A 16,726-nucleotide genomic window follows, 5' to 3' on the forward strand; every position below is an offset into this window, starting at 1 on the left:
CAGCAGTTTTCCTACATGAACATGCTGGAGGAGCAGTGTGTCAGAAGGCTGCGATTTAGAAAGGAGGTGGTGACTGAGCTGTGCCAGTTGCTTCAGCCAGATCCTTCAGCCAGATCTGCAGCCCGAGATAAGGTACAGGACATCTCTGTCGGCGGCTGAGAAGATGGCTGCTGGCCTGAACTTCTACGCGAGCAGCTCTTCTCAGGCTGCGCGTCAGAGGCTGATCAGAAGTAGCTTCTAGGCCCCTCTCACGGAATGCTTGCTGCCATTCCAAGAACAGGAATGGAACCGGTCTGATACCCCGAAGCCTGTGAAGGGCAAGATGCATGTAAATAGCAGGCATGGCCATTGTAAATGAAGAGAGTGTTTCATTACACAAAATGTGGTTCCTTCAAACATGAGAAAGCTATGGCAACAGAAAGCAAAACTAATACACTGACACATAACTGCCTCTCACACCCGGGAGACTGTCCAAAACATAAATCACATTCCGACCATCTTCCTTGGCCTTGATTCCACTGCGCCAACCAAAGCATCCAATGCCCCATCAGTGAGGCGTTCTGCCCTCTGCCTCACCCTTTGCATGTCTTGCTAGGCTGGTGCGCCACAGGTAGGCTCCCACCACTTTGAAGGCCTACAAGGCAGTGAGTGTGTCTGGTGATGCCAATTGACCTGCCCCTTTAAGAGCTGGCCGGCGCCACTGTGTCTCAGGGAAAGTGATTATTGACAGCACCTTCGCTGCGCCCTGCCGCCGCAAAATTGGGTTGTGCCGCCGGGTTAGCGCCTTAAGAGTAGCGTGCAGCGCCTGATTTAGTGCCGCAATCACCTTTAGGGGTGCTGCAACCCAATATCGCGCTAGGTGGCGCTAAATTGCGCCTGGCGCTAAACTTTGCGCATCACCAGGACTAGCGCCCCAAACGCAGCTATACCGAATTTCTAGGCCCTAGTACGGAGCCCTGCGGAAACCCACTGAAAACAGCCTTCGTCACAAAAACACCCATCACCCTCTGCTTCCTATCTCCGAGCCAGTTTTGAATCCAACTTGACATTTTGCCCTGGGCTTTTAACTTTGTGACCAGTCTGCCACGTGGAACCTTATCAAAAGCCTTGCTAAAGTCCATATATACTACATCAAATGCTCTACCCTCATTGTTACCTCCTCAACAAATTCAATCAAGTTTGTCAGACACGACCTTCCCTTAACAAATCTGTGCTGACTATCCTTGATTAATCAGTGTCTTTCTAAATGAAGATTTATCCTGTCCTTCAGAATTCTTTCCAATAATTTTCCCACCACCGAGGTTAGGCTGACTGGCCTGTAATTACTCAGTCTATCCTTTTCTCCCTTTTTAAACAAGGGTACCACATTAGCAGTCCTCCAGTACCACACCTGAAGCCAGAGAGGATTGGAAAATGATGGTCAAGGCATCTGCTATTTCCTCTTTTGCTTCGCCTAACAGCCTGGGATACATTTCATCCGAGCCTGGGGATTTGTCCACTTTTTAAGCTGTTAAACCCCTTAATACTTCATTTCTCACTATGTTTATTTCATCTAATATTTCACACTCTTCCTCCCAGATAGCAATGTCTGCTTTGCCCCTCCTTTGTGAAAACAGACACAAAGTATTCATTAAGAACCCTACTGCCGTCTCCCGCCTCCACACACAGATTACCCTCATGATCTCTAATAGGCCATACCCTTTCTTTAGTTAGCCTTTTGCTCTTAATATATTTATAAAACATCTTTAGGTTTTCCTTGATTACTTGCCAAGAATTTTTCATGCTTTCTCTTTGCTTTCCTAATATCCTTTTTAATTGCACCCCTGCACTTTCTGTACTCCTCTAAAGATTCTGGAGTATTTAGCCCTCAGTATCTGTCATACGCCTCCCTTTTTAAAAAATTTATCCTACCCTGTATGTCCCTAGACATCCAGGGGATTCTAGATTTGTTAGTCCCACCTTTTTTCTTTTAAGGGCACATATTTGGTCTGAACCCTCCAGATCTCCTCCTCGAATGCCTCCCACTGTTCTGACACTGATTTACCTTCACGTAGCTGTTTCCAGTCCACTATGGCTAAATCCCCTCTGAGCTTAGCAAAATTTGCTTTTCCCCAATTTAGAATTTTTATTCCTGTTCTATCCTTGTCCTTTTCCATAACTACCTTAAATCTAACTGAATTATGGTCACTAACACCAAAATGCTCCCCCACTGATATGCCTTCTACCTGCCCAGCTTCATTCCCTAAAATTAAGTCCAGAACCGCCCCCTCCCTTGTTGAGCTTGCTACATGATGCGCTATCAATTCCTCATAAAAGACAGTTAATTAATAGGCTTTTATTAGCAAAGAACAGAGCATGCCTCTCGTGGTTGCCTGGTATCCAAAAGGGCAGGGGGCTGCAGAGCAGTCACCTTTATACCCGGGCATGTGGGTGGAGCCAGGGGCGGAGTCAGCTGAGGCATGCATAGGCACAACAGTGTGCAACAACAAAGTGGTTTACCACACTACATACTGGCTAAAAAAGTTCTCCTGGATGCATTTTAGGAATTCCGCACCCTCTATACCCTTCACACTAATTTTACCCGTGTTAATATTGAAGTAGTTGAAATCCCCTATTACTGCCCTATAGTTTTTGCACTTCTCGGAAATTTGTCTACATATTTGTTCTTCTATCTCCCTCTCACTGTTTGGGGGTCTGTAGTACACGCCCAGCAGTGTGATCACCCCTTTTTTGTTTTTCAATTCGACCCATATGGCCTCATTTGATGATCCCTCCAACACATCATCCCTCCTCACAGCTGTAATAGTTACTTTAATACCACGACCCCCCTCCCTTTTTACCTCCCTCTCTATCCTGTCTGAAAATCCTGTAACCAGGAATGTTGAGCTGCCATACCTGCCCCTCTTTCAGCCAAGTCTCTGTAATAGCTATATCATCATCGTCCCAAGTATCTACCTGTGCCCTCAACTCATCTGCCTTGTTTGCTATACTCCTTGCATTGAAGTATACACCATTTAGCACAGGCAAACCTTCTTGTTGACTACTATCTAGCCCTTGATTCCTCTGTCCTTCCAATTTACTTTCTACGTTTTTGTTTTTCAATTCCAGTTTTTCTTCCCTCCCTTCTGACTCCATTAGGTTCCCATCCCCCTGCCAAGCTAGTTTAAAGCCTCCCCAACAGAACTAGCAAACCCTCCCGCGAGGATATTGGTCCCATTTCCGTTGAGGTGCAACCTGTCTGGCTTGTAGAGGTCCCACCTCCCCCAGAAACGGTTCCAATTCCTCAGGAATCTAAAGCCCTCCCTCCTACACCATCTCTCCAGCCACACATTCATCTGCTGTGTCTTCCTATTTCTGTACTCTAGCACGTGGCACTGGTAGTACTACCTTTGAGGTCCTGCTTTTTAACCTCTTTCCTAGCTCCCTAAACTCTACCTGCAGGACCTCATCCTTCTTTCTACCTATGTCGTTGGTACCGATATGGACCACGACCGCTGATGGAGGAGACAGGGCTGTATCATTCCTGTAATGTTATTAGTAGAAATGCTGTTGTTAGCAAACTAGATTCCCAACATGAGTGACCAAGATACAGTGGCATCATAGTCTCTCACACTGCACTGCAAGTTGCATCAAGCACTTCCCCAGGTCCCAGCACCAGCCCAGCCACTGGCACTTCAAGCAAGCCATTAGTGAGGTTGAGAGAGGGGCACTGAATTAAGCATTATTTGCATGTGGAGGAGGCAGGAGAAATAGAGCGATTAGAGCAGCCAGCCAGCTCACACTGTGTCTTCACAGCATGGACAAATAATTGCTATTCTACTGGGCCCACCAGTTTATAAACATTCTATACCCACTCCAGCTGCAGTCTCTTTTCCCCATAGAAAGTGATGAAGTGATAGCTCTGGGCGAACATGGCATCTGTGCCTTAATTCAGCTGTAAACTGCAGAATGGCTGATGTTGGAGATGCTCCCTGCACTTGCCTGGAAGGATACAGCGTCCTAGCGGTCACCTTCACAGAAACAGGTACATCAGTCCTAGTTGTAGAGAGATGGGGCTGCAAGTCAGACTGCAACAGATGGCATAGCTCAATCACAGCATCTGCAGTAAAGCAGAGGTGCCGATCTCAGGTGTCATTGGACATGCTGAGGTGGGAGTGGCATGGTCTGTAGATCTGGGTCCTGAGGTAATGGTGGGTCTGCACATACTGCCAATGATGTCTTCATAACTAGATGAAATTGTCTTCCTCATCCAGATCATGCATGAGAATAGGATGTGCCAGGCCCAGCCTCCCAATTCTCCCAGGTGACACTAAGATAACAGCAGGTATTAGCCCTTTAAAGGCAAAGGACAGCATAGCTCAAATTAGAACAGTGCAAAAGGACAACATCGTAAAACACAAACCCTTGTAGCCAAAAACCAAAGATATGATAATCCAGCCCAAACTACTACGCACTAGCTTTAAGGCGGCATACTAAACAGACCTTGCTGGCTGCAACTATACTCTGTCCGGTACATATGGGCGAGGCTAACATTGCGGGTGGAGCTTTACCTAATCTTGTAGAATTTCTATGGTATTTTCTTGCCCTCGTGTACATACATTTATACGGCTTGTGCATGCTTGTAGCGTATCTTAAAGACCCAAATCATACATCACAAAAAAGGAGCAGGATCCTTGTGCACCCAGTTTTACAACTTGCCCTGGCAGAATGCGAGGTCGCATCATTGGCGCAAATTAAGCAACTGGGATTGATCAATATATGATATGCGTCTGTCTCTCATTTTATCCAGTTTGATTTGTTGGAATTAATTATATGCTTCTCCCTTTTAGAGATCACAAGCTCTCAAGATCCCCTACCTACTCTCAGGCACTGTCTACCCCATGAAGAGTATTTTAACATCCTCATCATTGTGGTCCTGGCAGTGAATCTCTGTGTCGTTACATGTGTATTTCTGATGCTGCTGGTTTGTTGCATCAGGAAGAGGGGCGTTTCCACATGCGACACTGCTGTGGCCAGCCACAAGACAAATGCATCCTCAAAAGGTCAGTAACCAGCAACGTGACTTTGTTTTGCAACCAGGGGAACGGAAGCGTAGTGGTAATGTCACTGGGCTAGGCGAGTAATCCAGAGGCCTGGACTAATGATCCAGAAACACGAGTTCAAATCTCACCACGGCAGCTGGGGAATTTAAATTCAATTAAATAAATCTGGAATAAAAAGCTAGCATCAGTAATGTCAAGCAACAGCCTGACATAGTCATACTGACAGATTCAGCCAATGTCCTAAACTCCGCCATCACCATCCCTGGGTATGACCATGAAACTAGCGGATTGCTGTAAAAACCCATCTGGTTCACTAATGTCCTTTAGGGAAGGAAATCTGCTGCCCTTACCTGGTCTGGCCTACATGCGACTCCAGACCTGCAGCAATTCGGTTGACTCTTAACTGCCCTCTGAAATGGCCTAGCAAGCCACTCAGTTGTAACAAACTGCTATGAAAAAGAATGAAACCGGACGGACCACCTAGCATTGACCTCAGCACACCCAGCCCAGTCAACCCTGCAAAGTCCTCCCTCACCAACATCTGGGGACTTGTGCCAAAATTGGGAGAGCTGTCCCACAGACTAGTCAAGCAACAGCCTGACATAGTTATACTCACAGAATCATACCTTTCAGTCAATGTCCCAAACTCCTCCATCACCATCCCTGGGTATGTCCTGTCCTGTCCCACTGACAGAGCCACCAGGGGTGGTGGCACAGTGGTATACAGTCAGGAAGGAGTGGCCCTGGGAGTCCTCAACATTGACTCCGGACCCCATGAAGTCTCATGGCTTCAGGTCAAGTATGGGCAAAGAAAGCTCCTGCCGATTACCGCCCTCCCTCAGCTGATGAATCAGTACTCCTCCATGTTAAACACCACTTGGAAGAAGCACTGAAAGTAGTAAGGGCACAGAATGTACTCTGGGTGGGGGACTTCAATGTCCATCACCAAGAGTGGCTTGGTAGCACCACTACTGACCAAGCTGGCCGAGTCCTGAAGGACATAACTGCTAGTCTGGGCCTGCGACAGGTGGTGAGAACCAACACAAGGGAAAAACCTACTTGACCTCGTCCTGTTGCAGATGCATTTGTCCATGACAGTATTGGTAGCAGTGACCACCGCACAGTCATTGTGGAGACAAAGTCCCACCTTCACATTGAGGACATTGTGTTGTGTGGTATTACCACCGTGCTAAATGGGATAGATTCAGAACAGATCTAGCAGCTCAAAACAAGGCATCCATGAGGCGCTGTGGCCCACAGCACCATCAGCAGCAGCAGAATTATATTCCACCACAATCTGTAACCTCATGGCCTGGCATATCCCTCACTCTACCATTACCCTCAAGCCAGGGGACCAACCCTGGTTCAATAAGAGCAGCATGACAGGCGTACCTAAAAATGAGGTGCAACCTGGGAAAGCTACAACACAGGACTACTTGCATGCTAAAAAAACGGAAGCAGTATGCTAGACAGGGCTAACCGATACCACAATCAACGGATCAGATCAAAGCTCTGCAGTCCTGCCACATCCAGTTGTGAATGATGGTGGACCATTAAACAAATAACAGGAGGAGGAGGCTCCATGAATATCCCCATCCTCAATGATGTTGGAGCCCAGCACGAGTGCAAAAGACAAGGCTGAAGCATTTGCAACCATCTTCAGCCAGAAATGCCAAGTGGATGGTTCATATCAGCCTACTCCTGAGGTCCCCACCATCACAGAAACCAGTCTTCAGCCAATTCGATTCACTCCACGTGATATCAAGAAACGGCTGAGCGCACTGGATACAGCAAAAGCTCTGGGCCCCGACAACATCCCGGCTACCATGCTGAAGACTTGTGCTCCAGAACTAGCCGCGCCTCCAGCCAAGCTGTTACCGTGCAGCTACAACACTGGCATCTATCCGACAATGTGGAAAATGCCCAGGTATGTCCTGTCCACAAAAAGCAGGACAAATCCAACCCGACCAATTACTGCCTCATCAGTCTACTCTCAATCATCAGCAAAGTGATGGAAGGTGTCATCAACAGTGCTATCAAGCGGCACTTACTAACCAATAACCTGCTCACTGAGGCCCAGTTTGGATTCCAAGACCACTCGGCTCCTGACCTCATTACAGCCTTGGTCCAAACATGGACAATGGAGCTGAATTCCAAAGGTGAGGTGAGAGTGACTGCCCTTGACATCAAGGCAACATTTGACCGAGTGTGGCATCAATGAGCCCTAGTAAAATTGAAGTCAATGGGAATCGGGGGGGGGGGGGGGGGAAAACTTTCCACTGGCTGGAGTCATACCTAGCACAAAGGAAGATGGTTGTGGTGATTGAAGGTCAATCATCACAGCCCCAGGACATCGCTGCAGGAGTTCCTCAGGGCAGTGTCCTAGGCCCAACCATCTTCAGCTGCTTCATCAATGACCTTCCCTCCAACATAAGGTCAGAAATGGGGACGTTCGCTGATGATTGCAGTGTTCAGTGCCATTCACAACTCCGCAGATAATGAAGCAGTCTATGCCCGCATGTAACAAGCCCTGGACGACATTCAGGCTTGGGCTGATAAGTGGCAGGTAACACTCGTGCCACAAGTAGTGCCAGGCAATGACCATCTCCAACAAGCAAGTCCAGCCACCGCCCCTTGACATTCAACGGCATTACCATTGCCGAATCCCCTAATATCAACATCCTGGGGGTCACCATCGACCAGAAACTTAACTGGACCAGCCACATAAATACTGTGGCAACAAGAGCAGGTCAGAGGCTAGGCATTCTGTGGCAAGTGTCTCACCTCCCGACTCCCCAAAGCCTCTCCACAGTGTGATGGAATACTCTCCACTTGCCTGGATGAGTGCAGCTCCAACAACACTCAGGAAGCTCGAAACCATCCAGGACAAAGCAGCCCACTTGGTTGGAACCCCATCCACCACCTTAAACATTCACTCCCTCCACCACCGGCGTACCGTGGCTGCAGTGTGTACCATCTACAAGATGCACTGCAGCAACTCGCCAAGGCTTCTTCGACAGCACCTCCCAAATCCGCGACCTCTTCCACCTAGAAGGACAAGGGCAGCAGGCGCATGGGAACACCACCACCTCCAAGTTCCCCTCCCAGTCACACACCATACTAACTCAGAAATATATCGCTGATCCTTCATTGTCGCTGGGTCAAAATCCTGGAATTCCCTCCCTAACAGCACTGTGGGAGTACCTTTATCACACAGACTGCAGCGGTTCAAGAAGGCGGCCCACCACCTTCTCAAGGGCAATTAGGGATGGGCAATAAATACTGGCCTTGCCAGCAATGCCTGCATCCCATAAAAACGAATTTAAAAAAATCTGCAACAGAACTTGAGACTTAAAGTGAGAAGGATATAAAATTGAATATCAAAAATAATACTAAATGAATAAGGTCCTTTGAGCCGCCTAAACTTCCAGTATTCCCATCGCCCAGGCGATCCAGTGCACCTGGGCACAGACCCAGGAAAATCACCCCATATATGTTCTGAATAAAAATCAAAGAAAGTTAAGCAAATGGAAGATTAAAAGGAGAAATAAAATGGGCTAGAAATTGCCACAGAAATGTACATTCCTGGGGTACATTTCTCACAACGACTAGCCTAGTCGCTCTGCTTAATTTTACTTATTAGCTTTGATTTTGCCAAGTCGGAAGACTTGGGGCTGCCCTCTGCTGGTAGCTAGGAAGCCTGGCCTTGCTGAATTTTGAGGTTTGTCCTGCAAATTTTAAAATGATGTCTGCACAGAAAACTGCCCAGCATGGAGCCTGATCACTGTAGTGTATGTACTTTAAGTCAGAACTACTTTTTACAGCTCCTGTATACTGTAGTACCGGCAGTAACCACATCGGTATACAAGCTGTGCGCATGCCTCTGCACCCCAGTCTAGAGATTACCCTTCTCCAGTAAAGACCTGTTATTTGTTTATGTACAGCATCCGTGTAATTATTTATCCACTGAACCACGGATCTAACAGTGGCGACGAGTGTCGATGTGAATCAACCTGCAACATAAAACAAAACAAAAAAAAATTGTTGAGTCCAGGAACACGGGCGTCGACCGCGAGCAACCGCCCAGCAGTCAGGCAGAGATCCAACTTCGCTGGGGAGGCTGTGGAGAGCCGGGTTTGGTTCCCCAGCCACAACGAGCAGTAAGAGACCGATGACAGGTTGAGAGCAGACCCTTCCCGAGCAGCGGCGGCTGGAGCCGACCGACGGCAGAGAGAGAGAGCCGAACAGCGTCGACGGGGTAAGAAGAGGGTGAAGAGAGCAGGGCGCAGCCGGGGGTTGATCACCGAGTGGCGTCAAGGAAAAATACTGCCGGGTTCTAGACTGAGCGGCGTCGACAAATATCAAGGGAAGAACATGCAGAGCACAGCCAGGGATCACGGGCTGATCAGGGTCCGCGGGGCGAAGCAAGGGGAAACGCCATTGAGCCGCGGAGAAGCAGGGAGAGCGCGGGAGGCGCCATTGAGAAGGAAGAGCGTGGGAGATGCCATTTTGCGAAGCCGCAGCGGAGAAGACGGGCGAGCGCGGGAAGGAAGGAAAGCGCGGGAGACGCCATTTTGTGCCAGCGGAGAAGAAGGGGAAGCGCGGGAGGCGCCATTGGTGATAGTTAACGCACAACCAAGGATGCCGAAGAGTGGCAGTATCTCTACGTTTGACAATGAAGTCGAAGATTGGGCGACATATGTGGAACGTATTGAGGTGTACTGCAGGGCGAATGAAGTGCCAGATGCTAATAAAGCACTGGTTCTGTTAAATTCCATGGGTGCAAAAACTTATGGGTTACTGCGAAATCTAATAACCCCAGAGAAGCCGGTAAACAAGAATTTTGAAAGCATAGTAGAAATCCTACAGGACCACTTAAACCCCACACCGCTGCTGATAGCAGAATGATTTAAGTTCCATAAAAGGAACCAACACAAAAACGAAAGCAATGCGGAGTACCTAACGGAACTGCGCAAGCTATCGAAATACTGCCAGTTTGGAGCGGGACTAGCAGACACATTAAGGGACAAGTTTGTGTGTGGGCTACAAAGTGAAGGAACCCAGAAATGGCTTCTATCAGAAAAGGACCTTATGCTGGACAAAGCTTTCAGGATGGCAGTATCACACGAAGCAGCCGCAAGGGGCGCTGCAGAGATACAACGGAGACCGCAAGAATATGGCACCAACGAAATGACCTATGGAACAGGGAAGTGCTATCGCTGCGGCAGAACAACACATGACCAGAAAGATTGTTGGTTCAAGGACCAAGTGTGCAGACAGTGTGGGAAAGCAGGACACATAAGAGTCTGCAGGTCTGGGAAGAAAACCAACAGTAAGAAATCTCCACAGGAGAAGTACAAAAAGGTACACCAGGTGATGGACAGTGGTTCAGACAAACAGAAAAGTGACACAGACTCCGGAAGCAAGGAGCTGGGTTGTCTGAAACTACATAATGTAACCGAAATGGAGGATCACCAGACTATCTGGGTGACACTCAAGATAGACGGAGTCCAAGTGGAAATGGAATCGGACACAGGGTCAGCTCTAACAGTCATAAATTAAAGAGACTACAAGCGGCTATTTTCACACATACCCTTGAAAGCTACAGAGATTGTCTTGAAGACATATACGGGGCAAAAAGTCTACCCCAAAGGAAAAATAAGGGTGAAAGTGACATATAAAAGGTCAGGAAATACCTAAAATGGATATATATGTATTGCCAAATGGAGGACCACCACTGCTAGGACGTGAATGGATCCGGAAGATACATTTAGATTGGCATTCCATACAGGCACTGAAGGTGGAGGCCAAAAAGGATGATGACGTCACACCTGGACGACTGTCAAAAATGCTAACTGACGCAAAAGAAGTGTTCCAGGAGGGACTAGGAACACTAAAAGGAATAACAGCAACAATTAAAATAGAGGATAATGCAAGCCCAAAGTTTCTGAAGGCCAGACCAGTGCCTTATGCGATCAGACCAGCGGTTGAAGCAGAACTGGAAGGGTTGGAACGTTCAGGAGTACTGTCCAAAGTGGACTGGAGCAAGTGGGCTACACCCATCGTTCCTGTAATGAAGAGGTCGTTGAGTAATACGCCTGGGGAACCAAAGAAGGTCCGCATCTGTGGGGATTTTAAGGTGACAGTGAACCCAGTCCTTCACACGGTGCAATATCCGCTTCCACGAATTGAGGATATTTTCGCCTCGCTATCTGGCGGTAAACGCTTCACCAAAATTGATCTAGCCCAGGCGTACTTGCAAATGGAGGTAGAAGAAGCTTCGAAACATTACCTTACGATCAACACTCAAAGGTCTCTATCAATACAACCGGCTGGTGTTTGGAGTAGCCTTGGCTCCGGCTATCTGGCAAAGGGCGATGGATCAGGTTCTGCAAGGGATTCCAGGGACCCAGTGTTATTTGGACGACATAGAAACATAGAAGATAGGAGCAGGAGTAGGCCATTCGGCCCTTTGAGCCTGCTCCGCCATTCAACGAGATCATGGCTGATCATCCAAACCCTAGCACCCGGTCCCTACACCGACAGCCATCCCACCCAAGCCCTATCCCCGTGTATTTAATCCCCCCTAACACTAAGGGTCAATTTTTATCATGGCCAATCAACCTAACCCGCACATCTTTGGACTGTGGGAGGAAACCGGAGCACCCGCAGAAAACCCACGCAAACACGGGGAGAATGTGCAAACTCCACACAGACAGTCACCCGAGGCCGGATTTGAACCCGGGTCCCTGGCGCTGTGAGGCAACAGTGCTAACCACTATGCCACCGTGCTGCCCTTGGTCACGGGCAAAAATGACGGTGATCACCTCGCCAACTTGGAGAAGGTGCTCGCCAGATTAAAGGAGTATGGGCTACGAGCTAATCGCCACAAGTGCGAGTTTTTCCAGAAACAGATCTCGTATTGTGGCCACGTCATCGACGAAGAGGGGTTACATAAGTCCCCTGACAAGATTGAGGCAGTAGTCAAGGCTCCAGCACCGGAAAATGTGTCACAACTGAGGTTGTTCCTCGGGCTGGTAAACTACTACCACAGGTTCTTACCAAATTTGTCTACGGTATTACACCGGCTGAACACCCTACTGCAAACAGGGGTACCATGGAAGTGGGATGACAAACGGAGACGAGCTTTCCAGAAGTGTAAAGAATTGATCGCATCAAAAGAGGTGTTCAGTCATAGAGTCATACAGCACAGAAAGAGGCCCTTCGGCCCATCGTGTCTGCGCCGCCCATCCATCCCTGTCCAGTCTAATCCCATTTTCCAGCATTTGGTCCATAGCCTTGTATGCAATGGCATTTCAAGTGCTCATCCAAATGCTTCTTGAATGTTGTGAGGGTTCCTGCCTCCACCACCCTTTCAGGCATTGAGTTCCACATTCCAACCACCCTCTGGGTGAAAAAGTTCCTCCTCAAATCCCCTCTAAATCTCCTGCCCCTTACCCTGAATCTATGCCCCCTTGTTATTGACCCCCCCACTAAGGGGAAAAGTTCCTCTTTATCTACCCTATCTATGCCCATTTCAACCCAGCACTACCAATTCGTTTGGCAGGTGATGCATCACCCTATGGGATTGGAGCGGTGCTGTCGCACAAATTCTCAGACGGGTTGGAGAGGCCAGTAGCCTTTGCGTCTCGGTCGCTAACCTCAGCCGAGCGCAACTACGCCCAGATTGACACGGAGGCCCTCAGCCTAGTATGGGGAGTAAAAAAATTCAACCACTATCTGCACGGGCAGAAGTTCACCTTGCTGACTGACCACCAACCACTTGTCTCCATCTTTAATCCTAAGAAGGGCGTGCCAGTAATGACTGCACAGCGGTTACAAAGATGGTCCCTGTTTCTAGGGGCGAATCAATATGAAATAGAATATAAAGGCACGAGACAGCATGGGAACGCTGATGGGCCATCGCGTCTGCCACTGCCTACTGTGGAGGAAGCACCAGCAGTGGACCCTATCGAGATATTTTATTCGTCGATAATTGAACGATTGCCAGTAACAAACGCGGATATAGAGAAAGAGACCCGCAATGATCCGACACGGTCACGGGTATATGAATTGACGGTGAGGGGATGGCCAACACATGGTGACTCACTGTTGCCAGCATTCTCATCCAGAAGAGAACAGCTATCAGTATGCCAGGGGACAGTGATGTGTGGATCCAGAGTGGTGATTCCACCCAAGTTAAGGGAGAGAGTGCTAAATGAGCTACATGAAGGTCATCTGGGGGGAGTGAAAATGAAAAGCCTAGCTAGGGCTTGTGTGGTGGCCGGGAATCGATCAACAAATCGAAGACCTAACTAAGAGCTGCTTAGGATGCCAGAAGGTCCAAAATGCACCACCACATGCCCCTCTACACCCATGGGAGTGGCCCTCCTCTCCCTGGTAACGGGTGCACATTGATTTCGCTGGTCCATTCATGGACTCAATGTTCTTAATAGCAGTGGATGCTCATTCAAAGTGGCCTGAGGTGAGAAAGATGTCTTCAACCACTACAGAGAAAACGATTGCAGTCCTACGGACCATATTTGCCAGAAACGGTTTGCCAGAGCAGATCTGCTCTGATAATGGACCACAGTTTGTGTCCGACGAGTTCCAAAAATTCATGAAAAGGAATGGGGTAAGGCATTACACATCCGCCCTGTATCATCCAGCCACCAATGGATTGGCTGAGAGGTTCGTACAAACCTTTAAGAAGGCGATAAAGGCCATGTGCGACGAGGAAATTCCACTACAGCATAAGATGGACAATTTCTTATTAGCCTACCGAAACACGACACATGCAGTTACCAACCAGACCCCGGCCATGATGTTCTTTAACCGAAGGTTGAGATCTCGTCTGGATTTGCTCAGACCAAATGTGCGAAGAAATGCGGAGAACAAACAATTCCAGCACATCAACGAGAAGCCGACAAGGAGGAGTCTTGGCCCGGGACTATCGAACAGAGAAGTGGCAACCCGGAACGATATGTACAAGGCAGGGGCCATTAATGTACACAGTAGATGTCGGGGAGAACATTGTGAGACGCCACGTCGATCAGATCTTAGCATCACAGGAATGCGTCAACCCCATGTCTCGAGTACCTGGGGATGAACCCGACATACCGGTAGCATCTACTTCAGACCCAGTAGCAGTGGAACCCGATGAACTACCCCATGAAAGGGGGTCAGAATCGCCTCTGCACCAAGAACAAGAACCTCCGGAAAGGCGCCATCCCGAAAGGGTCAGGAAGCCACCCCAAAGACTGAATCTATAAATGGACTTTTGTTATTGAATGTACATGTAAAAATGTAATTGTTATTTGAATATTAAGGGGGTATTATTAATCTAAAAAGGGAGGAATTGTAGTGTACGTGCTTTAAGTCAGAACTACTTTTTACAGCTCCTGTATACTGTAGTACCAGCAGTAACCACACCGGTATATAAGCTGTGCGCATGCCTCTGTACCCCAGTCTAGAGGTTACCCTTCTCCAGTAAAGACCTGTTATTTGTTTATGTACAGCATCCGTGTAATTATTTATCCACTGAACCACGGATCTAACAATCACCTGTGCGATTGCTTGGGGTGACGGGAAATCTGGCCAGGCAGCAACACTCAAGAGGGCGAGTGCTCACCATTAAAGGAGAATGAATCTTGGTTTTTCTGGAAAGTACAATGCAGGCAGTGAGGAACATATGAAATACTCCCACCTTTTGACGATGATGCTTCAAATGTGCTGCTGCAGAAGTTGCAGCAAAGGGGGTCCTATTTGGAGGGGAAGGTTATTCGCCTTTCATAGCTGAGGTTAAAGCTGCTTGGCTAGAGATTACGGATCAGGTGCATGGATTGGGAACTAAGGAAGTACTTCTGCCACGTTAGGTGGACTGCCAAGCTGCTCCATCAGTGACCTTCCCTCCATCATAAGGTCAGAAATGAGGCTGTTCACAAATAATTGCAGTGTTCAGCTCCATTCGCAATTCCTTAGATAATGAAGCAGTCCATTCCCGCATGCAGCAAGACCGGGACAACATCCAGGTTTTGGTTGATGTGTGGTGCAAATGTTACTTGCCATTTTCTCCACTATCTCCAATGAGAGCCTAACCACATCACCTTGATATTCAATGGCATCATCCCAGGAATTACCAGTGACCAGAAACTCAACTGGAACAGCCACATAATTGCTGTGGCTACTAGAGCAAATCAGAGGCTGGGTATTCTGTAGCAAGTGGCTCATCTTTTGACTCACCAAAGATTCTCCATCACCTGCATGGCATGAACCAGGAGTATGATGGAATATTCTCCACTTGCCTAGATGGATGCACCTGCAACAACACTCAAGAAGCTAGACACCATCCAGGACAAATCAGTCCACGATTGTCATCTCATCCATCAACACGCCATTGCTTCTTTGACACCATCTCCCAAACCCATTACCTTCACCATCTAGAAGCACCAGGACAGCAGGTTCATGGGAAAACCATCATCTCCAAGTTCCCTTCCCGGTCACACACCATCCTGAGTTGGACATATATTGCTGTTCCTTCATCATCACTGGGTCAAAATCCTGGCACTCCCTACCCAACAGCACTGTAAGATTACCTTCACGATACAGACTACAGTGGTTCAAGAAGGCAGCTTCTCAGGGCATTAGGGATGGGGAATAAATGCTAGCTTTACTAGCGATGGCCAGATCCTGAGAATTATATAATTAAATTTTTTTTTTTTTTTTTTTTTTTTTAAGTCCTTTCTCTTCCTTTATATGGAAACTACAGGCCACAGCAGCTGTTAAAGGATCACATCTTATTTGCTAAACTCAACAGGACACTTAATGACTCTTAGAGAGGTAAGGGCTCAAAAGTGCACAGTGGAGGTAAGTGAAAGAAGCAAGAGTGTTTCCTCTGAGCCCAACTGGCATCCAGTACCGATGACCATACAAGTTATATGGTTTTGGCAAAGGTGCCAGGATGCATGCCTGAATACAAGAATGCAGAGGAAATGCTCATTTGAAGAAACAAGATAGGATCCTGGTGCTAACTAATGAAGTAGGTTAGGTATGGTAAGATTGAGTCAAGTTGCAAGACAGCTAAATGAGAAGGGAAGTGAGTAAGTAGAATTTGTCCTGAACTGGAGCAAATGGGCGAGTACTAGATGATAATCCTCTCTAGTTAACTGGGGTTGTTTTTGTGTGTTACAGCATCAATTTCTGTAGTCGGTGCCAGATGATCTGAGGATATGGTTGTTTGAGAAGGAGTGCAAGGCCAGGAGGCAAAATGGGAGCACTGGGGGAGGGGTGGCAGTGTTCGACACAGAGTAAGACCCTATAGGGTAAACCAGCAATCTCAGGTGCCAACTCTAAATTGAGCATGTAACAGGGGTTAGTTGATCCAGGTGAATGGCCATTGGAAAGACCAAGCCTGATTGTCAAGCACAAGACTCCAAGATGGGCAACACTCAATGTGAGGAATACAATGGCATTCCTATGTCCAGTCCCAACACTGGTAGGACCACACCTGGTGGCAAGTGACCTACCTAGCGGGTAGGATAGTTCAGTCTCACTGGGCCAGTTGTTGTAACACCAAGCAAAAGTACAACTAGCGTATCACTTGTAGTCAGGGGTGAAAAGTCGGGCGTCAACATTCGCACTGTTCAAGGCACTGCAGGGCAATAGTTTGAATGGATAAGGATGTT

At 47.9% G+C, this 16,726-nt stretch overlaps 1 protein-coding gene across 2 annotated transcripts in view; it reads left to right on the top strand.

The window, feature by feature from the left end:
• The window catches only part of tnfrsf13b (TNF receptor superfamily member 13B), a 38,411-nt gene that overhangs the window by 19,309 nt on the left and 2,376 nt on the right, over positions 1-16,726 (top strand). For both annotated transcript variants that reach the window (XM_086000177.1, XM_086000176.1), the window contains one exon: positions 4,830-5,042. In XM_086000177.1, coding sequence (XP_085856303.1) covers positions 4,830-5,042 — 213 coding nt within the window. The remainder of the gene's footprint in view (positions 1-4,829; positions 5,043-16,726) is intronic.

The sequence above is a fragment of the Somniosus microcephalus genome, chromosome 11 (assembly GCF_052327205.1).
Source record: "Somniosus microcephalus isolate GS21.2 chromosome 11, FLI_Smic_1.0, whole genome shotgun sequence".
NCBI lineage: Eukaryota > Metazoa > Chordata > Chondrichthyes > Squaliformes > Somniosidae > Somniosus > Somniosus microcephalus.